The sequence below is a fragment of the Pelodiscus sinensis genome, chromosome 5 (assembly GCF_052426305.1).
Source record: "Pelodiscus sinensis isolate ZL-2025 chromosome 5, ASM5242630v1, whole genome shotgun sequence".
Lineage (NCBI taxonomy): Eukaryota > Metazoa > Chordata > Testudines > Trionychidae > Pelodiscus > Pelodiscus sinensis.
The window spans coordinates 111,553,079-111,577,204 of record NC_143056.1 but is presented as its reverse complement, the minus strand read 5'-3'; the positions used below and the strand labels follow the sequence as shown (position 1 = coordinate 111,577,204).

The 24,126-nt window shown below is 38.9% G+C and overlaps 1 protein-coding gene across 29 annotated transcripts in view; it reads left to right on the top strand.

Annotated features, from left to right (window-relative positions):
• The window catches only part of SOX6 (SRY-box transcription factor 6), a 518,699-nt gene that overhangs the window by 410,041 nt on the left and 84,532 nt on the right, over nucleotides 1–24,126 (top strand). For all 29 annotated transcript variants that reach the window (XM_006134565.5, XM_025190443.3, XM_089778649.1 and 26 more), the window contains 2 exons: nucleotides 18,043–18,192; nucleotides 22,042–22,222. In XM_006134565.5, coding sequence (XP_006134627.1) covers nucleotides 18,043–18,192; nucleotides 22,042–22,222 — 331 coding nt within the window. The remainder of the gene's footprint in view (nucleotides 1–18,042; nucleotides 18,193–22,041; nucleotides 22,223–24,126) is intronic.

Below are 24,126 nucleotides of genomic sequence, written 5' to 3'. Positions count from 1 at the left end.
TCCTATATTCATTTTACATTACAGGCAGAAGTATGAAATCTATTGAATTAGGAAACACAAAGATTCGTGGATTTCTGGAACTGTTTTCTTCCACCTATTTAATAACTATCATCCATTTGACAGCTCACTGCACATCCGTGTTATCTTTCCTTAGATACAGAACTACTACATATCACAAATTTCACCTCACAACTTGCAACTGCTATGGCTATATTTTCTCTTGGTATTTTAATTCTTTTCTTTTATGTGTCTGTTACCCCTCCGACTTTGGAGTTGTCTGAAATTTTGCTCCTGTTGAATTGACATAAAAACAAGCAAAAAAATCTACCAAAGTCATCCATGGAAGATGTAGACATTAGTTTTCAACTTTTTAGATTAATGTGATTAGCAAAACAAGTCTCTGGAAATCCTAAAAGTCTTAGAATATGTTACAGGTTCCAGCCAGGATACTGTCTTATTACTGGGACAGAAGCTGCTTTGTAGGCTAGTAGGTTCTATGGTACAAGAACTGTTGCTTTATTTAGATATCACTATACCCCTTGTACAATGATTGTGTGCAATTGTGTCATTGATTTTGCAGAATTTGGAGGTTGACTACTGCAGCCCAAATGTTGTGATATGTTTTGCTCTTTGATAGAGTCATTGAAATCAGAAATAAGTCATCTTCATCTCTATGCAACATAAATGATAGTTGAAGAGAGCTGTGACATGAATGAATCAGTACTGTAATTACAGCATTATTTGGAGGAATACAAATCTTTGTGCGTGGGAAAGACTTTGTTGCCATTTTGTGAAACTCACTGAGTTGCACGATGGAAAGGCTCTGATAGATCACCTACATGTTTATTCCCTTTTGTCATGTCCTATGATAATTTTCATATTTTAAAGATTCTTTTTTAAAATGATGTTTGGTTTTTTAGCACTCTTAAGCCTGTATCTGCAAGGAATCAGATATCTAATAGAAGTATGTGTTAAACTTAGCTTTAATGTGTTGTGGATACAGAGCAGTTGCCATAATCTTCACAAACAATGTATATGCTGTGTGTGTACCTTTTGCTTGCTCCCTTCTCTTTCTCCCCTTCCCACCTCTTTACACCATAAAAGAAGGGAAAATTAACAAGGCAAGTTAACTAAGAAATTATGACACAGTGAAATTTGTTCACTGTGAGAAAAAAGCGGTACCCACTGTGGAATTTACAGTATGCAAAAGGCTTGCTCACCATGTCATGTTCCCTCCCTCTATAATTTGGCTAGGAATTTTTCCAGGTTTTTACAATTGGTGTAGTGAGTGGTCAGACTCAGGTTTTTGGGTACCAAGCATTTTACCTTATCTGCAGGCATTTTAGTGAAACCTCACATGGAGCTGGGCAATTTCAATATTTCTGTTCCACTCTATTTCTTTTCCCTAGTTCATACTGCAGTCTTGGTGTATTCAGCAGGTTGCATGGCAGCAGATGAAACAGATGTTTAGACCATACTGGAAAGGAGCGGCATGCTGCATTAGGACCTGGATATTCCTCTTGACATCTGGATGTTGCTGGGTCACAAAGCCAGCCTTAGGCCAGGAGGCTGTAGGAGCCTTGTGGCAGTGAGCATAGGGTCTTAGCTCTCTTTAAGCGATTAGTGCACTGAAGCAGCAATAATGCTGAATTATCGCTTGGTTGCTTTCTTCCAAGGAATCTTGGGACAAAAGGAGAGTCAAGGAGGAGTATTTACAGTAGAGTCATGTTCATAGTGAAAAGACTAATTACCATGTGATAAAAAAGCTTCCTTTCAAATAATGCAGTATTGAAATAGCTATACATACTTGAGTAAACTTTGTACAAAGCCATAAACAAATAGCTTCCAGGAAAACCGGCTTTCTTCATTTAAAATCATGAGGACAAAAAAGACAATTTCAGCTACTTTTGGCATAGTCAAATTGTGTGAAACAGACAACAAGATATCGGGGGGTAGCCCTGTTAGTCTGAATCTGCATAAACAACGAGAAATCCTGTGGCATCTGATGAAGTGGGTCTTTGCCCACGAAAGCTTATGCTCCAATAAATCTGTTAGTCTATAAGGTGCCACAGAACTTCTCGATGTTTATGCATACAGCAAGTCATGACTGATGACATCGTGTTCATGCCTACTAGAGACAAAAATGTCAACTTCTAATAATGGCAGGGAAGAGTATTAGCTATGGAAGCTGTCTGACATGCATTGATTCCTTAGAGTTTCACTGTATCAGGTTGAAAATGTGTGCCTCATGTGCTCCTAGACCCTAAACTGTCAACTGTAGCACTTTTCTTTATGATGTTTAATCATTAAGCATGGAAAGAAGTGTTTAATATTTGGTGATTACTAGTTTCCAAAGAAAATACATTTGCCTGGTCTTTTCTTCTCCTGATATTACTTTCATTGTTAAGACTATTTACAGTGAAGCCCACAGAGTCCAACTTTTTGTAGCACATCAGGTAATATATTGAAGAACAATTTGTTGCTCTCATTTAACCTCTACTATTGTAAGGGGGTCATATTTAATTAACACCGGTGAAAGGCCTGACCTGAGGGGCAAAGAAAAGTGGTCGAGCTGCATTTTCAGAGCTAGGCTGTAATCTGTTGGGAGAGGGAAAAAATAAATTAGAAAGTACCATTTACTGAAATTCTTTCTAACTAAGCTGTATTTCAATGGGCCATTTAATGCTCAGATGGACAAAGGTATTACTTTAGTCATTGAATTGTAGCAAACCCTTTCTCAGAGGCCCAGTTTAAAAACTCTACAGGAAAAGTAGCTTAGCATCATATTCTCGGCAGAGCAACATTCAGTCTGTTTGAAAAAAAATATGAGTGAAATGAGGTGAGACACAGCCGCAAGTCAGTGAGGGCTTTTTTTTTTTTTTTGGCATCACCCTCCCGTCAGCGGCTTCACAAGGGAATTGCTCCTCAGAGTCTAGGAGCTCCATATTCAGAGCAAAAAGGCTTTTTTCCTGGCTGTTACTTTGTTCTGCGGTCAGCTTTTGGCCTGCCCTTTGTTCTTCCCTGACATGGCAGAAATATAGTTTTTTCTCTGGAGACCTTGGGGGCAGTGCCTACATATTACAAGGTTAGATCTTTGACTCAGTCACATCAGAAGAAAAGGGAAATCTGATTTAAATATCACAGACTGGGGTGCTTGTGACATGAATAGTTATTCTCTTTCAGTAGAATCAACATTATTTATACTCTCGAGTGGAAGGAGAGAACTAATTGTGCCGTTTGAACTTCAGCAGTTTTAAATTTTAAGTATACATTTAAATTCGTAGTTACAACTTTGCATTGCAATTCTGAGACTGTCGTTAAATATATCGTATAGTCTTATAAGGTGATAGGGTGACATACCCTGGAAATTTATTGAGGTGCAGTAAAGCTAATAAACCAACTGCTTTACTTCCCTAAGAGGGGACAAATACAGTATTAAGGAGGCAACTGCCAGGTGCCTAATTGTTTTCATCGTCTTAGCCACTGGCAGCTATTGATAGTTTATATGAGCGCTAAGTACTCTTTCTTGGCTGTGCTCTCAGTTTTACCGTAAACTGGTTGTGAACAGGCAATTTCTGAAAGATTGTATTTAATTGTCATAATTTAATCAGTCTAAAGTTATATGATAGTTAAAGAGTGTAAGTTCCAGAAATGATACTCAGGCGAGAGCTCTCTGTACTTGTGAAGTTCTGCACAGTAAGCTGTGGGCAATTTCTGCAGCTTTCCTTCAAAGCAGAAAGAGGTCAAAAGAATGAGATGTACAGTATGTAACCCAACAAAATGGAAATGATCTTAAGAGCACCTTAGTGCACATATGCCTGGAGGCAAATTCAGCTCTCAGTTACACTGCTGCAATTACATTTGATTTCAGTGGAGTTACTCCAAATCTACACCAGAATCATCAGAGTCGTCTTTGGGCTTTGGTGCCTATGCTCTGCCATGCCGTGGTGATGAACACAGAGACAGACAGTCAGAAGTTAATTGGCCTTTAAACAAATGTATATTATTGCAGAAAGCCTACCAGTGTCTCACTCTATATTATATTCCATCACAGCAGCTGTAGCTTTTGGACAGAAGTGTATTTGCAGTAACTGCCTTAATTTAAATACAACCAATCTTAATAGCATTTAAAGAAAAATCAGTCAAATGCTAATTTGATCTTTAGTTTACATTTCCCATTACACTAAACTTTAAAATTGATGTGCTGTAGCTGGCTTTATTAATTAAGGCTCTTTCAGTAGAAATACATGCTGTGACAAATAAAACCATACATATATATTGCAATGATACAAAATATATGAATCACAGTATTCAGGAATAAATCAGACAAAGAATTATACCATTTCTTCAGATTGCCTGGCGATGTGATAATCTAGTTCACTAATATTTGCATCAGGCCTCATTATATTACTGTTCTCTGAACGAGCAGCAGTAGTCTGTTTCTCCCAAAAGCTGAGGCAAGAAATAAAAAACCCCAAAAAGAATAGATATGGTGCAGATAATTGTTAATGTTTTGCAATTATTCCCCTTTCCAGAATAATAAAATTTTCCCCAGCAGAGGTCAGGATCTTTGTCTCTGACTTATTTAACAGATCTTCTTAAACATCTGTCCAGCAGACTTCGGACTTTATTAGCAGACAAAAGACCCGGCAGAGTTTGAGCCTGCTGGGTCCTTCTTCATCTTCACAGCTGTAGATTAACTTAGACTTTCCAGAAGAGGACAACCATGTGGGATAATTGGTGTCACCGGGTTGCTAAAAAAAAATGAAGAAACAAATGTCGTCCAAACACAATTCAGCATCTTTACAGTCACAATTACCAGCCTGTTTAAGAAATAAGAAAGGCAGCATTACACTAAAAAAGGAAAGTCTATTCATATCTGTGTGGGAACCTAATCAGGCTCTTGTTTCCAATGACGATGGCTCCACAGTTGCACCAGGTCTGCGACAAGAATGCTCCTTTTGTGTGCTGATAATGTGGAAGTGATAAAATTTCCTATAAGAGACTTATGTGTTTACATCATCAGATGTGTTATTTGACAAAATGCTTTGTTCTCTGCATATTTTCCATGCAGAGTTCCATGCTGGGTTGTTTTGCTGGAAAGCTTTGATTAGCTAGAATTAGTTTCTGAAGTAAAATAGACACTTTTGTTTTATGAGTCCTCTTGCTGAGCTGTAAATTATAGTAAAATATATAAGGAGTGACAGAAAGAAGTGCTGATTTGAACCTTTGACCTATGATAGGCATAAAAACATAAGATAACTCCTTCAAAGGACTACAAAGAGACATAAATATTCCATGGTCCACTTAAAGTCAGGTCCTTTTAACAAAGTAAAGCTGTTATTTTACATTAGGGGACATTGACACTGGGACTACGTCTAGACTACAAGCCTCTTTCGAAAAAGAGCATCTAGACTACAACCAGTACTTTCGAAAAAGCAAGCTGCTTTTTCAAAAGAGAGTACCCAAACAGTCTGGATGCTCTCTTTCGAAAAAGCACAGTTTGCATTACATACGGCCTTTTTTTTGAAAGAGTACTTTTGAAAAAAGGAGTTATTCCTTGTAAAATGAGGTTTTCCACAGTCGAAAAAACTGCCGCATTCTTTCGATTTACTTTCAACAGAACACAGCAGCAGCCTAGACGCAGGTGCAGTTTTTCGAAAAAAAAAAAGGCCACTTTTTTAAAAAAAAAACAAAAAACCCTGTAGCCTAGATACATCCTGGATTTTTAGAACAATGGAAATGACAATATCTAAAATTCTTACACTTTTTCAATATTGGTTGACCATTGTCCACAGGGATGTGAAATCTATGAGGGTATTTTTGTTCAGAGGGCATTTAATCTGTTTTAAAAAAAAGGTGATGGAATAATTGTGAAGTTGAGGATACACATTGCAATACAGCTTGATGGAAATAGTAAATCAGATTTATATGTTCTCCTAAGAAGCTATGCATTGAGTAACTTTGAGAAACATAGAAGAGAGTTCCTGTGTTATATGTTGAGTAGCAGTCACAAAGATTAAAATGCACCCAACCCTATTGGTAGCTATAGAAAAGAAAAAAGTGCATACATATGAATAGCTATTATTCATTAATCTCAGTAGATAACAATTTTTCCAAGTGAGAATTTCATAAACTGTTGTGGTGAGAGAGACTAGAAACACAGGGAAACAAAATCTTAAGACTCCATCCATGAACATGAAATGTACCATTTGTATTCCCACACAGGCAGTTAGTTTGTTTGCAAATGGTAGGCGGTAATACATTTGCAATCACATTAGCCAGCAAACACATTAATAATCAGTGCAACAGCCTTTGTTATGATGACATTAGTCACAATAACTCACTGGCTGTCGGCTTGTGTTTCACCTAAAGGGTCTTTATTTCAAAGGTGTTGGTGCAGGATTTTGAAAAGCGGAGTAGCAGTGAGTAATACACCTATGCCTTGCAACCTCTTTGTGCAGTGCTAGGTCTGCAAAATCAGGATGGTCCAATCTCTCATTCCCTACTGTAGATATTAAAAAGCACAGATAGGATTAACTCCCCACAAAAACAGCAAATCAAACAAAATCAAGGTAATATTTTAAAGTGTATGGCTCTAATATATGAAACTGAAATGCTGTAGATAAATTAAACATTTGAAGTTCGTGCTTACCTATTGTTTGAAATTTTACCATTTACAAACTTTTTCCTAATTGCAACCCTATCTTTCTATATGTGTACTGCAATCAGTGCCACTTCAGCGATATGCCTAATTAAAGTCAAACACTTGTTGGCTACTTTATATAATAAGCATATGAGTTAAATTAAAATCCTATACTTGTTGGTACTTTATATTCTAAAATTGTATTTCAGTGAAGCCACAGCCAAGTTTTTAGATTTCATTGGGATTTTCTTAGCTAAACAGTATAAATAATATGTTAATGAATTGAAATATTAATTTGCATCCCTTGTGTGTTTTCTAAGGGTACGTCTATACAGCATGGCTGTTTCGAAGGACACCACAGGTATCCAGAAATGGGTACCCCCCCATCTATACAAGCCATCTGTTATTTGAAATATTTTTAGAAATAACGGGCATGCTATTTCACCATCTTGGTAAACCTCATTGCACAAGGGATAAGGGATGGCGTGAAATAGCACGTTATTTTGAAATTTGGCGCTGTGTAGACATGCCAAATTTCAAAATAAGCTATTTGGAAATAGTTTTGAAATAAGATATGCAATTTGCATAGCGCAAATTGCATATCTTATTTGGAGTTTAGGGTGTTGTGTAGATGGACCCTAAGAGTACAAATAGTGTGGACTAAATTCTGCTCTCATGCACACCTGAACAACTGAATGTAACTCATAAGTTTGTTATATAAACAAACACATTTATAGTATGTACAATTCAAATAAGTAACATCTGTGCAAATGGACTATAAAATGAAATAAAACACGTACTTTTAAAATGAAACATTTTTGTCTTTTTGGGAGATCTTTTCACAAAAAATACTGTACCTTTTACAACGTTAAGATTTTATAATCAATCAAACAACAGTTTTTAAACAATTGTACTTGCGCCTTTACTCCTCGTCTTCACAGGCCCAGATGCAGAGCTGAGGGAGATATTTTGCTAGCAATAGCATCTGATCCCTTGCCAGACTCTAGAGGCAGTAATATGGTAGCTTCTGGGGCCTGTTTTCATTACCTGCCAGATCAATGGCCAGCAATCAATTCAGCAGGGGTCGATTGAGAATCTCCAGTATAGATGTGATAAATCAGCTGCTGAGCACTCTCCCATTGGCTCCACCAGAATGAGACATGTAGATGGAGTCAATGGGAGAGCATCAGCTGTCAATGTTCCACAGTGAAGAAACCTTTGTATGTAGATCTAAATACACTGACTTTCAGCTGTGTTCGTCGCGTAGCTGAAGTTGCGTAACTTAGATCGGTGGTCCGTGGTAGTGTTGACTAGGCCTTGCAGTCACCTCTAGGTTTATCACATGTTCATGCGCTAAGGAGTTTCTTGGGCTGACTTGTATGTCTGGATGCCATTTTCCTTTAGCTCACCTTTGAGCCTAAGAACTCTGTATTTTAGTTTAGTTGAGGGAGAAAGGCTATACCAATCTTTCAAGACAAAGGCAGCTTGCTAAAAAAATCCAACCAAGTAAAATAACCTTGTGATATTCTTTGTTGACATAGCTAACCTCATTCCCATTTCTCATTCATTATAGTACAGTATTACAGTAGAGCTGAGAGGTCCCACCTGAGGTCAGGGTTCCATTGTGCAAGGCAGTGTACATACCCAGAAACAAAAAACAGGACTATGTAGCACTTTAAAGACTAACAAGATGGTTTATTAGGTGATGAGCTTTTGTGGGCCAGATCCACTTCCTCAGATCAAATAGTGGAAGAAAATTGTCACAACCATATATACCAAAGGATACAATTGAAAAAATGAACACATATCCTTTGGTATATATGGTTGTGACAATTTTCTTCCACTATTTGATCTGAGGAAGTGGGTCTGGCCCACGAAAGCTCATCACCTAATAAACCATCTTGTTAGTCTTTAAAGTGCTACATAGTCCTGTTTTTTGTTTCAGCTACACCAGACTAACATGGCTACATTTCTATCACTATACATACCCACAGTCAGAGATATTCCTGACCCAAAGACCCTAGCAGTCTACGTAGAAATGGCCGACAAAGAAAGGCAAAAGGAAGGATTATTATCTCTACTTTACAGAGTATCCCTATTTGACTGAGGCACAGAGGGATAATGGGTAACCTTTTTCAAAGTTTTGGGTCTTGGAGTCCTAGGAGCCCAAGACACTTTTGAAAATAGACTTAGACTCCTAAGCAAGGTTCCCCTAAGCTGCACAGCCCCACAGCTGCCTAATAAGCCATGTGCAAGGGTTTAGGGCTCCCACAAGAAGGAGAGGGATCTTTCCCTGTCCACAGCAATACTGTGCTAGCCCTGCTGGTACTGGAGGAACATGATTTTCCCCTCACCAGGGAGGCTCCCTGCTGAGGCTGGAGGAAGCTGCTGTGGCTGGGGGACAGGCACACTCCTTCAGCCCTAGCAGCAGGGCTGAGTTAAGAAAAGGACTTTAGGGGTTGTGGCTTAGGGCTACAGCCCATAAGGCCCTGTGTTCTGGCCCATCCCCTCCTGCACGCTGCTATTCCTTCCCCCTTAGCTGAAATTCACGCTAAGCATTATTTTCCATCCATGTGCGGCACAATTTTTATTTGCACTGAGGCACGTGTGGCTGTGCAGCTGCATTAGAAACCAAACCTAACTGTGGGCTAATCTTCTGGGCAGCATTTGAATCTCTCCTGAGTAGCTGCATGAGGAAACATGGACCCCAGCTGGAGCCATGTCTCCATGAGCACTGGGAAGCTCTCTTCCCACCTCTCCCATGGGCCAAGTATCACGGTGGGTGGTACCTGCAGGTGAGCATGAGGCAGCATGGAGCCACTTGTTCTCCACCACCACAATCTCCTGCCCCAGCCTCGAGCCCACTTCACCACCCTTTCTCTCTTCTAGACCCCACCTCCCAACCCTGAACTTCCTTCTGCACCTTCACTCCAGACTATGTACCCACTACCCCAACCTCTTGCCCGGAACACACTCTTGCACTCCAAACCTCTTGGCACCAGCCTGGTGCCTCCTCCTGCATCTCAAGCAGCTCCTCCCCAGCACCTTCCCAGAGCCCATATCCCCAGCAAGAGCCCTCATTTGCCCAGCCCTGAGCCCATTCCCACATTCCCAACCCCTTGGCCTCACCCCCACCACAGATTGTCCACATGCGAAATCACTTTTGTTCTGTAGACCAATATAGAAGTGATGTGTCGCACATCCCCTCCATACTGGTGCCCATAACAAAATTTATTCTGTACCTGGACATAAAAATTAGAGGAAACACTGCTTCTAAATCATTCAGATACTTTTGAAAAGTGAATTGCCCAAGATCACATAGGAAGTCGGTGTGTGAACTAGGTAACGGAACCCGTTTTTTTCTGACTCCAAATCTAATGATTTAAGCTTGAGATCAGTTTTTCTTCCCATAGAAAGATTACTCTGTGGAGCGGTGGTTCTATCTTTCATTATACAGCTCCTAGCACATTTTGGATATCACTGCAGTAATAAATAATAATAGAAGAATGAATCCACTCAATTTCTTTCTTTCTTTATTGCTTAACTGTGCGCTAACATTATACTGAAGAAGCTGCTGGTTTTACATACGCTTTGTAAGCACTGTCTTTGTGATTAGCGAGTTATGTTGTTCTGTTTTGAATGTATGTTATACATCCTGGAGGAAATTTCTGGAGTTATAGCTCTGCAACATTACCAGCTTAATGCACTAGATAAGAAAAAACAACTGTATCAAGTACCATAATGCATTTGCAGTTACCCTTTTAGAATTTTTTCTGTCTGAAGCTGAATTACTCAATGTCTCAAAGGCTGAACTTGCATCTCTATAAATAAGAAGTTATAGCATTGCATAGTTTATTTAGAACTCTGACAAACAAGGTTCAGCAGTTGAGTCTCGGTAGTTTTATTGTTTTTAACTGTACCAAACATTCCTTGTGGATATGAAATAGGATTTATGTTTTTATTAAGAGAAGACATTGAAGTTAAGCAGAAAGTTTGGAATTTCTTAATTTCTTTTCAGACTCCCAAATCCTTCCCGCACCTTAGGACACATTGCACTGTCCAAATACATAGGAAGGAATGGATATTTTAATGGATTTTGTGAATCTTCTTCTACATAAGAATAGAAACTTTAAAATTTTTGGAAACACTTCTTTCTTTCCCATGCATCCAGCTAATTCTACTGGCTCTGAGGCTATGTCTAGACTGCAAGCTTCTTTCGGAAGAAGCTTTTCCAGAAGAGATCTTCTAGAAAAAACTTCTTCCAATAGAGAGCGCCCACACAGCAAAAGCGCATTGAAAAAGTGATTTGCTTTTTTGAAAGATAGAGTCCACGCTGAATGGATGCTATCTCTCATTTAAGCTGTGATTACTATGGACATAATGGCCACCAGGGCACCAGTGCTTTTTCCTCTTTCCTCTTCTTCCTTTGAAAGAACTCTCTCTTCCCATCCACACATGCCTTTTTGCAAAAGAGCTCTTTCAGAAAAAGGCTTCTTCCTCATAGAAGCGGATTACCAATGCTAGAAACCCCCCTCCGTTCTTTCAATTTTCTTTTGAAAGAACACGATTGAAGTGTGGCTGTAACTCAAGTTTTTTCAAAAAAAATGGCTGTTTTTCTGAAAAAACGCTGTAGTGTAGACATACCCTGAGTATTTCTCAAATCTAATTTTTCCTCTTCTAATGTTTACAGCTCTTGTTTGTGTTTTTGAGGCTCTCTCACCTTAGCTACTGTGACCGCCATCTCTCTGGCCTGTCTGCAACTCATCTTGTGTCACTTCAGTCTCTTCAAAATTTGGTCACAAAAATCATTTTCCTTGCCTAGCACTTGGACCATGGCACCACAACTGTGTCCTGTTTCCTCTTCAGCAGCAACATTAAATTTAAAGCTTTTAGTTCTAACCAAAGTTCTATACAAATCTGCTCCTACTTGCATGTCTAGTCTTACTCCCTCTTACTTTCCCTCTCAAGCCCATAGTTTGGCTCCCTACGACTACAACTGCACTTTCCATCTCTTCCCAGGCTCTCATTTGCACCTATTTCCATGCTGTTGTTATGCTTGAGGCAACATCTTACCACAAATGCAGCAATTGAGTACCTTCTCTTCATTCAAATACCTTCTTGAAACATACTTCATCCAGGATGCCTTTCAGTGATATCACACTTAAGACTACATAAGTAAAAATCCTATTCTGCCTGACTCACACACACGGGCTACGTCTACACTGGCACCCTTTTCCGGAAATGCTTAAAACGGAACAGTTTTCTGTTATAAGTATTTCCGGAAAAAGCGCGTCTGCATTGGCAGGCTGCTTTTCCGGAAAAGCACTTTTTCCGGAAAAGCATCCGTGCCAATGTAGATGCGCTTTTCCGGAAAAAAGCTCCGATCGTTATTTTCGTGATCGGGGCTTTTTTGCGGAAAAGACTACTGTGCTGTCTACACTGGCCCTTTTCCGGAACAGTTTTTCCGGAAAAGGACTTTTGCCCGAACGGGAGCAGCATAGTTTTTCCAGAAAAACACTGACAATTTTACAGTAGATCGTCATTGCATTTCCGGAAGAGCAAGCGGCCAGTGTAGACAGCTCGCAGCTTATTCTGGAAAAGCGTCTGCTTTTCCGGAATAAGTGGCCCAGTGTAGACACAGCCACACTCTCAACACATAAGTGAAACAACAAAGAAACTGGGAATGAGTGATAGGGGATGTCTCACTTGATGATTGCCTGTTCTGTTCATTCCCTTTGAGACATCTGGCATTGGCCACTGTCAGAAGACAAGCTATTGGCCTCGATGGGCTAACCCAGTATAATGACAATACCACTGCTTTGTCTTTGGTAGCTTCGGCAAGCTGTAATTCTCACTTTGCATTCATTTAGCCTCAAAGCTTTACAATAAGAATGGCCATACTGGGTTAGACCATCGAGGCAAGTTGCCTGTCTTTTGACAGTGGCCAATGCCAGATGTCTCAGAGGGAATGAACAGAACAGGTAATCATCAAGTGAGCCATCCCCTATCACTCATTCCCAATTTCTGAAAAACAGAGGCTAGGGACATCATCCGTGCCCATCTGGCTAATAGACTGGCACCCTTGGGACCTGACCGGTTCTGAACCAGAGAGTTTGCTGAACCTTGGCAGGTCAATATTATCTAGCAACATTACCAACACTTCCACAGCTTACTGGGCCCTTAGAGGACATTTAGGAGTAAATTAGAGCTAAACAACAGCACAGAACACTGAGAGCCAGAGCTTGTGACTGTAAACAAACTTTAGGGGACCGTGGGAAATGTGGCCACACCCATGATAAGTGGACAGCTGGCTAAATCATGCCAGACCCCGGATGTTGCCAGAGAAGAGAGTGCCAGTCTAGAGAAGTTCAACCTGTACTTTTTAATTTGGTGACCCCTAGTTCTTGTGTTATGGGAAGGAGTCAGTAGCTCTTCTCTATCCACTTCTTCCTCACCAGTCATGATTTTATAGATCTCTGTCATATCCCCACTTAGTCATCTCTTTTCCAAGCTGAAAAGTACCAGGGTTCTTAATCTGAATCAGTAGGTATCCATATTTAGCTTTAAAAATGGCAGACAGAAAGGTGATGTGATTTGCCCATATTTGCACAGTAGAGTGCCAGTGAATAGTGTTGTGGGCATAAGCGCAAGGTGAAAAGTGAGGAGGGGCATAGAGGAGCCTGCATTAATGAGATAGTACTTGTATGGCCAGTATCTAGAACCTACTACTAGTGGGAAAACTATGTAGGCCTAAACATCCCATGTTCCACCCAGACAGGTCTGCATTTTGATGATGGAGATAGTGATCTTTGCCTATTATCTATGTATCTCACAAAAGGGTTGTGCGGCTTAGTTAGCTGATGTTTTTAAAACACAGTAAACTCTTTATATGAATCACGCTGCAGAAGGGCTCAGTATTATCAACCTATAGATTTATTTCAGGAAAAGTTTGGATACATGTGATGTTTATCTATATTCTAGATAGTTTCTGTTTAGTAAAGCAGGGAGTAACCACCATTGTATTCAGTAACTCCATTTCCATGCCAGTTACACTCAAGTTGGTAATGGAAAACCCTGTGAGGGTTCATTCCAAAGCACGGTTGATACTGTTACTGCTTTATGTGTGTAGCTTTAAGATATAGCATGTGCTCCACTCATAGGCCAGGCCTCTACCCTAGGGAACAATGTCAAACTAAGGTATGCAGCTCCAGCTACATGAATAGCATAGCTGGAGTTGACGTACCATTGTTTGAATTACCACAGCAATGCCACTGCAGGGGTGATGGGTCGATGGAAGAACCACCTCTTACCCCCATCAAATCTCCTCACTCTTCTTGACCGGGTTGAGTACTGTACTACAGTGCAGGTTTCCCAGTAAATGTAGGCAAGGCCTTGGACAACTGAATATGGATTTTGAAGCCGTAACTTTTTTATAAAAGTTCTGATTTTCAAAAGTGCGAAAGACCTGCTGACTTCAAAAGGAACTCCTGGGTGCTCAGCACTTTTGAAAATTGAGCTTACCTATATTTTGGTGCCTAAGCATGGATTTTAGAAACCCAACTTCAAGTACCCATTGTTGACTATCTTGACCTTGGTCTGAATCTGGGTTAACTGTATGACACAAGCTGAGTCTTATGTACTTGATGTTTGAACCTCCTAGTACAGCATGTAATCAAGGGTCTTATTTGGAAATCAGCAGTTTTTAAACTGTTAGGTTCTGTAAGTAATAGAGAGAGGTTGAAAAGAGGGTACGTTTCAATGTTTAAGCTGCTCTTACAATATTCTCACTCCAGCTATGTAAGTAACTATCATTTTATGTGCTAACGTATAAAGGATGCAGTAATATTTAGAGCGGCTTTAAATTTATAAGTAACAGGACTGAAAAGAATTTCTGTGACTCATTAGTTAATGCGGTGGCTGACTAATACATCTTAAAATTCATGATTGTGGGGTAGGTTAATAAATTTTTATAGTCATTAGTCAATAGCTAACAATTTAGCATTTCAATTGCAAGATTTCTATAGAAACGTTCACTCTAGAACATTAAAATCTAACAGTATATATTCATTTTCCCTGCTGTTCATTGCCTGACCTACTCTATGTACACTCCTAGATTGCCATTTAAGGCCATCCTTTCAAAGGTGAACGTAACAGTTGTGTTTGCAAAATCATCTGTTTGTACCAACTGATCTATTATTTGCATGTTAATTCAGATTGCCTAATCCCTCAGACATTCAGGTATCCATGTGTAGTTACCCAACTTTTCTGCCCAACTAACAATTTGGCAGGCACCTGGGTGGATTTTTGTGGTTGTAAGCTCTGCGTCTATTTCTCTGCGACTTGCATGTGTCTAACCAAACCAAAAAGTTCATATATGTCTTTTCATTTTTATTATGCTTGGGGGGAAGTTTATAACAGTGAGAGACAAAACAATTCCAGACATATGACTTAGCACAGTAAAACTCTCAACACAGTATTACAGTATAAAGGCAACTTAAACTTTAACATTCACCTATCTTCACTCATGCAATTTCCCAGATAATCACCTACTGGCCTATAGTCCATGGTACTATCATTGCTCATCCTTGAAGCCTTGGAGATAGTTCAGTGCCCAGGCTCTGTTGAGGAGCATCTACAAATGATGAACTAGTTCTCTTCTTGCTAGAAAATCAGCTCACTTTTGTATGCTGCAGAGACTAAAGCTAGTAGGCCACGATGTAAGTAGGCCTACTGCAAGAACCTCCACCTTGCCCTTCCAAGACAGAACAAGTGCATCTCTGGGCTACAAACAGAAAGGGTACATCTAGACTGCAGAGCTTTTCTGGGATACCAGAGGTATCCCGGAAAAACTCTGCCGCATCCAAGGAACGCATCTGCTCTTCCGAAATTTTTTTCGGAAGAACAGACACGTTTTTTCAGCTTCCCTGTAAACTTAGTTTTATGAGGAAGAAGGGATATTCCGAAAAAGGGTTTTTTCCTGACATTTGGACCAGTTTAGAAGGGCCAAATGTCGGAAAAACCTCTTCCAAAAAAAGAAGTGGAAAGATATGCAAATTGAGGTTCGCAATTTGCGTATCTTTTCCCAGAAGAACTGTGTAGTCTAGACACAGCCAAAGTGCTGTCACATCACTGACCATTCTGCTGCTTTCACTCTGTATGCAAGTCTCTGTTCATGGGAGGCTACTGACTTTCAATCAGCCTCCTCATCCTTGCTCAAGAGAAAGGCAACCCCCAACCAAACCTTTGGTGTTAAAGTCAGTGGGCAACCAGAGGAAAATTCTAGTTAAAATTGCAATATCCAGTGTAGAACTTCTAGGCTACTTTAAGAAGAATCTGGATGAGCAACATTTTGACTCTGAAGTTGTCTGTACTGCCTTTGGAGTTATGAATGCTCTTGTGGCTAACTCACAATACAGACAGTTCTGTTGTTCTATGCAATGTATGTAATAGATAGAAGAAAATATTAAACTTCAAACATTCCTTCTAAAACCAGCTTGTTTCTAAAGATATATTTTTGTTTGTTCTGTCATCAGTTCCACTGTACAGTAGCTCATTTATCCTCAGCTGAAAATGTTCAGGCTTCAAGAAGTTTAAAAATTTGCCTTTCTACTATCAAATAGCATTGTAGCCTATTAAACTAACAAAGAATGACCCTAAGAACCCGATGTTAGTTTATATGCCATTGCCAAGGGGAGCTGATAAGATCCCAGCAGTAGAGCAGAACATTTACTACTATATACAACACTTCATTTTCATTATTCAGCGCAGAACAGAAAACTGGAAAATTAGAGTGCTAGCAGAGGGGAAAATATAGTGCTTCCACCTAAATATTTAAATGTATCTTCTTTCGGAAGGCTCATCTCTTGTCCAAGTTTAGACTATGCCTGGCATTTTGAAAGAGTGGGATGTAGTGGAGGTTTAAGTGAAACAAACAAACAAAAAGTCAGATTTTTCTTAAGCACCCAGAATTCTGACTCTGACCCCTTTGTGTGCATTTGTCTAGCCACTGAGTCACTGAGCGCATAGTATTGTGTAACTTTCATTTCTTTAGAGGCTTGTTATATTAGAAAAATTGTTCCAAAGAAAGCAACAATTATGACATAAGCACATCTGGCTCTTGCAAATTATTCTTTATTAAGCTTTCATTTAATTACATGTGCTGAAAGGTCTGCTTTTGATTACTGTAATTTTTTTTATTTGTCCATCTGAATGATAGTAATGTTGGAAATTACATACAAACCACCTGTTTTTTTTTTCACTAATAAGGCACAGTTTATACAGATTTATGTGTGGAAGAGGGATTAGGATCCTCCCCTGTTTATGGTAGAAGGATTATTGCTACTGCTAATTCAAGGTGAGGGATTAAGGTCGATAGGAGGAAATTAAACTTGTTTGATTTTGGGTCAGTAAACACTTTATAATACTAGGAATATTTGACTTTAATGCACATCTTTTTCAGATACAGTTCTGAAAAGTGGAGGAAGTTGTGTGTATATTCTATGATAATATTGAAGGATATATTTGTGTTCTCATCTTTATGATAATCGATTAACACCAGTACTTCTCATTGCTGCTGAGAGTTGGTTCTAGTCTACAGTAAGCCTCCTCCCCCCGTCGATATAAGATGTGCAACTTCAGCCACACGAATAGCACAGCTGAAGTCGATGTACTTACCGTGGTGTCTTCCATGAAGTACGGTTGGCGGGGGCTGCTCTCTCAGTGACTCCGCCTACTCTTTTCATCCTGGTGGAGTTCCAGAGTTGTCAGGAAAGTGCTCAGAGTTCATTTATCTCATCTAAGTAGACATGATATATCAACTACCAAAGAGTCTATCACTGCATTGTTGATCCACCGTGTAGTGAAGACAAGCCCTTAGATTGCATCATTTCTGCTTTACCATTAAACTATATCAAGAGAAAACATGGAAGTGGTTTTCAGTAGCGCATGAACCTCAACTTCAGTTCTCAATACATATTCTGTTATGGAGAATTGCTGCACAGCTATGTAAAGACCTTAAGTGTTTCTTACTTTTCATAGGGATTGGTATCCTTTTTTATATAAATACGCTTACAACTTTGTCATGGTTGTTTATTAACTTGGGCACAATATTTATCTGTTTGTTGTTTGCTATGATAATTGTTGGCAATGGATTAATAACTAATATATATTATGTAATTGTCTAATAAAAATAGTTACTTGCCCTGGATGAGAATTTCGCAAATCTGTTTTTTAAAAGTATTAAGCAAGAAAACCTCAAAAAAGAAAGAGCTGAACAAGGTGATGATTTCATCAAGAGAAGCAGCATCAAGAGAAAGCGATAAAATCATGTGCTTTTATCGGATCTCTGTCTTAGGACAGTTGCAGGCAATATTCTTTATTTGTTTCTTGTCTTGCAGCAACTCTATGCAGCTCAGCTGGCCAGCATGCAGGTTTCTCCTGGAGCCAAGATGCCTTCTACTCCCCAGGCACCGAACACGACAGGGGCACTCTCACCCACTGGGATGAAAAACGAAAAGCGAGGGACCAGCCCTATAACTCAAGTGAAGGTATTTTTCAATGGAAAAAAAATCATGTTTGAAAGAGGCAGTGCAATTAGTGGTGCTACTCTGTCCATGTATTTATTTTAACAGTAGGAAGTCCAACCATATGAAAGCTCATTCTTAAATGAAATACTCTTCTTCAGTGGTAAGCTGTCAGCATGGAGAATGGAAGAGCAGGTGTGCACTCCTTGGAAACAAGAGTATCAGGCATTCCCCTTCATCTCTATATCTAGCACTGAAAATTCATCCCTAAAATTCAGTATCTTCAGGAATTCAGTTTTGAATTTGATAATGTGCATAAATAACATCTGTTTTATTGCGTGGTTTCAAAAAAAGCACAGAAGGCAGCTTATTCCTCAGAATGATAGCGCTAACTTACATTGTGAGGGCCAAGAGGGACTGTAGCCCTTCTAATTATTTCACAAATCCCAGGCTGCACTTTTACACAACTTTGGAGAAAAAAAAAAACCCAACCCTCACATAAAAATAAAATGTAAATCAGGGCTCCGGGGAGAAAAACTGTGTCACTGCAGATTGATTTGCCGCTTGTTGATTTCACACAGCTGCTGACAACGAGGCTGCTTCTTGTCGATTTTGCACCATTGCTGAATGCTTGTGCCTGCTTAGTCTCACTTGGTTGGTATGAGGCAGCTACAACATGGCACTTGGCAGCAGCTTGAAATGAACATGATGCACCCCTCCAACTTTGTGCTGCAGCTGGTACCTGTGGGTGGTACCAGGTTGCCTTTATGGCTGTGTTTTCCTGTGATTGTGTTGGATTTCACGATGCCAAACAAGTTGGAAAACAAATTGCTTCAAACTACAAAACTCTTAGTTTGGGGGAAAATGTTTGGACATGCTATTGATTTGAACAGCAAGCACAGCAAATATAAAGACATTAAACTGAGCTATGGAAGACACACACTGACTTTATACAGAAAAAAACATTCTTCGAGAATACAAAAAAAACCCCTATAGACCCACAATCATTCATGCTGGGAAGATTCTATTCATTTGGGGTCAGAATTTTATTTTGTTTTGACAGGTGAGTAAAAAATCATTGTCTTTTTTTTTCATTATTATCAATCATCATGGTAAAGTGTGGTCTAGCAAATATTTCTGCTGGGGCTGATAAATTTCCACCATATTGTGCTATGTTGAGAATACTAATAAATATAAATTATTCCATTATGAAGAGCTCTGGCATTTGTTTAGCAAAGCATTCACTTTACTTAACTGTGGATACATATTAGTCTAATATTTTACCTCTCCTGATCCAGTGCTGTGCTTCAAAGCTGTTAATGAAATTTACCACAGATGTTGTGTTTCTAGAGGTTGATGCAAAAGCAGCCAAAAGTAAAGGCAAGATGTTTGAGCAAAGTTGCTATAGTGTAGTGATACTAAACACCAGTGATTTAGGGGATTGATTGTATGATATTGAGTGCATTAATGTGAAAAAGTAATTGTATAAGTGAATGAGCCAAATGGATCTACACCAAACCAAACTGTTACTGGATGAGCAACATTTTCCCTGGTTAAATTTAAACACATATCTGCTTGAACCAAAGCCAATACCAGTCCAGCTCCGTTGGCCAGCTGTGTTCTATTACTCACTTTACCACATGCAAATTCTTGGGGGTTTCCCTACATAATTCTACTTGAATGGACTGCAGTAGATGTTAATAAAAGTCTTTTTATGCTTATTTTGTTAAGCGCACTCATTTATTGAAAATATTAGAAATCAGTTACAAGTTTTTCATATGGAGGAAGTATGGCAGGGTTATCATGAAATAAAATTAATTAATACTTAATATAAAAACACCCCAATACACTAACACTAGATTGCTTTCTTGGGGAATTCTGTTACTCATACAGTGCACAGCAATTTTAATTGTTGTGTTTTGCTTAATAAACTGTATATTCCTACTCTGTGTATAGAGAGACGTTCAAAGTTATTTGAACATTAGGCCTCTGTGTGTGTAGGATCATAATCCTTCAGCCTACAAACAGCTTAGCCTAGAATGAGCCCAGTCCTCATGGAATCCTTTTGAAGGAACCGGGGCTCTGCTGTAGTACTCAGTGTGCTGTATCATGACCACAAAGCACACGAACGTACTCAGGCCCTTACTCTGCCGTTGGCTCTGCACAGGAAAGCCCTTGCATTCTTGCAGCGCTCTATTGGCTTCAGCTGGGCTTTGCATATGTACCTACATATGTCTGCCTGCATTACAAAGTCAGGGACTGTATTAGCAATTAGTAACTAATAGAAGGGAGAAAATATAACTGATGATGTTGCTGATAACGTATTAACTTTAGAGATGTGAAAGTATTATAAATAAGCACCTATTGGTTATGTTGGTATATTGAATGAGTTATATATGAGCAGTGTACTATGCAGAATCATTATTTGATAGTAAGGAGCATAGTATTCAGTGCTGACTTCTAAAATATGGAGAGCTATATTAACTATGTACCTTTACATCCAGCATATTATGGCTTTGTGTATATTTTAAATGCGACACCTCTTTCTTTGGCTTTTTCATTTTAATTTCAGAAAATCTGTGGGTGTTTTTTTTAAACACTGTGACCTAGTGGCTGCTTAAAAAATTAAGCAAGGGGGATATGCCCCGAGAATGGGGAGAGGAAGGTGGACCTTAATCAAAGAAATGAGTTTTTAGAGTCTTCCCAAAGTTAGAATTTGTTAAAATTGGAATCATTCTGACACAAAATGTATGTCAAAGACTAAGTGTGAATGTCCTCTACAACAGCAGGGGAGAGATAGCTCAGTGATTTGCGTATTGGTTTGCTCAATCCAGCGTTGTGAGTTTAGTCTTTGAGGGGACCATTTAGGGATCTGGGGCAAATCTGTCAGGGATGGTACTTGGTTTTGCTATGAGGGCAAGGGACTAGACCTGCTGACTTCTCAAGGTCCCTTCCAGTTCTATGAGATAGGTATATCTCCATATATTTATATTTGGCTGTACCAAATTTTCACATTTATAGACAATTTCCCCATCTTTATGCTGTTTTCATTCAGTGGATTCCAGACACATAGACAATAGTGTTTGAACATGGTAGAAATGATTACAAAAGCATCACCTAACCACTACTTTCGGTCTCATGTACATGAAATTTAATATTTAATTCTAAGTAATATATGACAAAAATGACATGTGGCAGTGGAATAATAGAATATAGAAAATGAAACTGTGTTGTATGTTTTTGTTATGTGTAGCTGATTGCAGTGCTTTTACATTCATTGCAAAACTTCCTTGCTGATAACAGGAAGGGAGCATCGATTAGTATCTAGTGCAGAGTATGTACCAATAAAAGATATGTGAAAGGAATGCAGCAATGTCAAGGTTATGGGTCTGTGGGCCAAAAAATATAAAAGAGGGCTCTAAATATTTCCAAGTTATGTTTGTTTAATTTCTAATATATGAACAAATAAACTACATAGCTTATTTCTAGTTCCAGGAACTTTTCAAATAGAACCAGCACAAAAGCACTACTGAGATGCGGGAAATTTTAAATAATTCTTTGCAAATGCCCTAGGTTAATTTAGATCTCTGAAAACACATTAGGAAATTAAGCTGTAATGTGAGCTAATTCAAATTTCAATTTGGCAAAAAGAATGATCCAGCCACACAGTTAATGTAAATAGAAGCATAACACAGAGAAATTAATGAGGTTTCCTTTCCTTGAATCTTCAAGACGGCAGATAATTAGCTTCTTTTGTTATTAGTGCAGGAGAATGTGGCATTGTCTCGGAGGTATAAAATGACTGTGTCTTACTAAGTGATAATGTGTTTCATTTGTCTTTTTCTAATAATTATTTACTTTAAACTCCTGTAGGATGAAGCCTCACAGCCACTGAATCTCTCAGCCCGACCTAAAACATCCGAACCTGTCAAATCCCCGACGTCACCGACACAGAGCCTCTTCCCAACAAGTAAAACCAGTCCAGTGAATGTGCCAAATAAAAGTGGCATCCCGAGCCCTATTGGAGGAACATTGGGAAGAGGATCCTCTTTAGGTAAACCCACAGTTGATTTCAAACAGGGAAATCTTTTCCCAAGAGGGGTGGTTTCTGAGGCCACGTCTACACTGTGGAGATATTTCGGGATACCGGAAATATCCTGAAATAGCTATTCCGTGTTTTTAAAGCAGCCCGTTATTTCAAAATAGATTTCAAAATAATGGGTACACTATTCTGGCATCCCTGTAACTCTCATTCCACGAAGGTTAAGGAACATTTTGGAATAGCGCTTTAATTTCAAAATAAGCTATTTCGAAATTACCTCAAAATATGTTACACAATTAGTTATGACTTAGTTTTTCATGTTAGCCTGAACGCACCTGGTAGTCTTACTCAGAAGAGTGTTCCTAAAGAAATATAATCTTCTATTCTTTAAAGTTTCATCAACCCATGACCCAGTAGTGTCCTAGCTATGCCATATCATTACATCAGGATTTTATCTTGATATGCTGATTTTTTTAAAGGCTTTGGAAGTGTTTCTGTTCAGACTGTTCATATCGCTCTACTATTCATTCTTATTTCCCTGCTTTTACATTCAAATGTTTGCAGCTAGGGAATTTTTGACCCATATGCAAGATTCACAAATGAAAAATTTGTTTTGGGGGAATGTAGTTTATAAAGGTTAGACCATCCCATCAAGGAACAGAAATAAGCACCTTACAGTTTAGATGTTGCCCACAAAATTAAAATGCTGAATTCTCATAATTCAACTGTGGACTGAATATTTATGACAAACTGATGGTTTACAATCCATAACTCAGATATACTTGTAAAATACATGTAAACACTTGTAAATAATAAACAAAATTGTAAAAGTTGTGGTGCATTCTAGATGACTTCACAATCCTATGGAGAATGCTTCCTGAAATATAGTTTCTGCAGTTTGCTAGCTGTCATTTGGTCTTTCCATCATGTTATTTCTCAGTTGCCGTGTTATTGTTGTATCTAACACTACAGCCAATGTTTAGAGAGAAGCAGAGTACAAAAGTGGCAGAGGATGAGGATATTTTCAATTAAAAGTTAAACTACAAAACTTTGTAGGCTTTCTTCCCCTCTAAAAGTAGAGGGCTGAAATGAAACATTTAAAATCTCCCAGTGGACTTAGGATCTTGGATCTCATTTTCAGAATCATTTCGGACCAGATTCTGGGACTAGAGCATCAGTCTACAGACTCAGGCTTGTGGGGATTATGCTACGGTGCTAAAAAAAGCAGCATAGACATTTCAGCTTGGGGTTAAGCTTCGGTCTGAAACCCACCCCATTTCCGGGCTTCAAAGCCCAAACTTCAGTCTGAGCCAAAGACATACTTGACTATTTGTAGTGTCTTAGCTTGAGTCCCTCAAGCCCAAGTCTCTATACCTGGGCAATGGGACTTGCTGCTGCAGGTTGCTTTGTTGGTTTGGTTTTGCAGCATAGACACACTACACGTGACTTAGGAGCTTTTAAAAAAATTGTTCAGGATAAAGATAGATTGAGTCCTATTGTGGCATTGTTTTAGGGAGGTGGTGTCTCAGTTATGCTAAAAACCAATGTGGTGTAAGCCCTAAAACCTTTTATAGGCTACAAGGTTAAATAAATTATTCCTACTCAAGGTAAAGTCTGAGGTGCTAACCTTTTAATTTTTTTAAAAAGCAATGTGATTGTGTCTTTACTTAGGCAAAACTCTCATTGAAGACAATGGAATTGATATCAATAAGAATTTTCTTCTGAGGAAGAATTCCAAAACTGTGTCATTTTATGTAATTAATAATATATACATTTTGTGTAGTTAAAAGTTCACAAGTATCGCAAAGGTAGAGCATTAAAATAAAGAACAGACATTTTTGCCTGCCATGCAGGATTCACCAAGAGTACACTGCATATGTGTACATTATACAGTACATCTCTGTATTGTGTAAAGT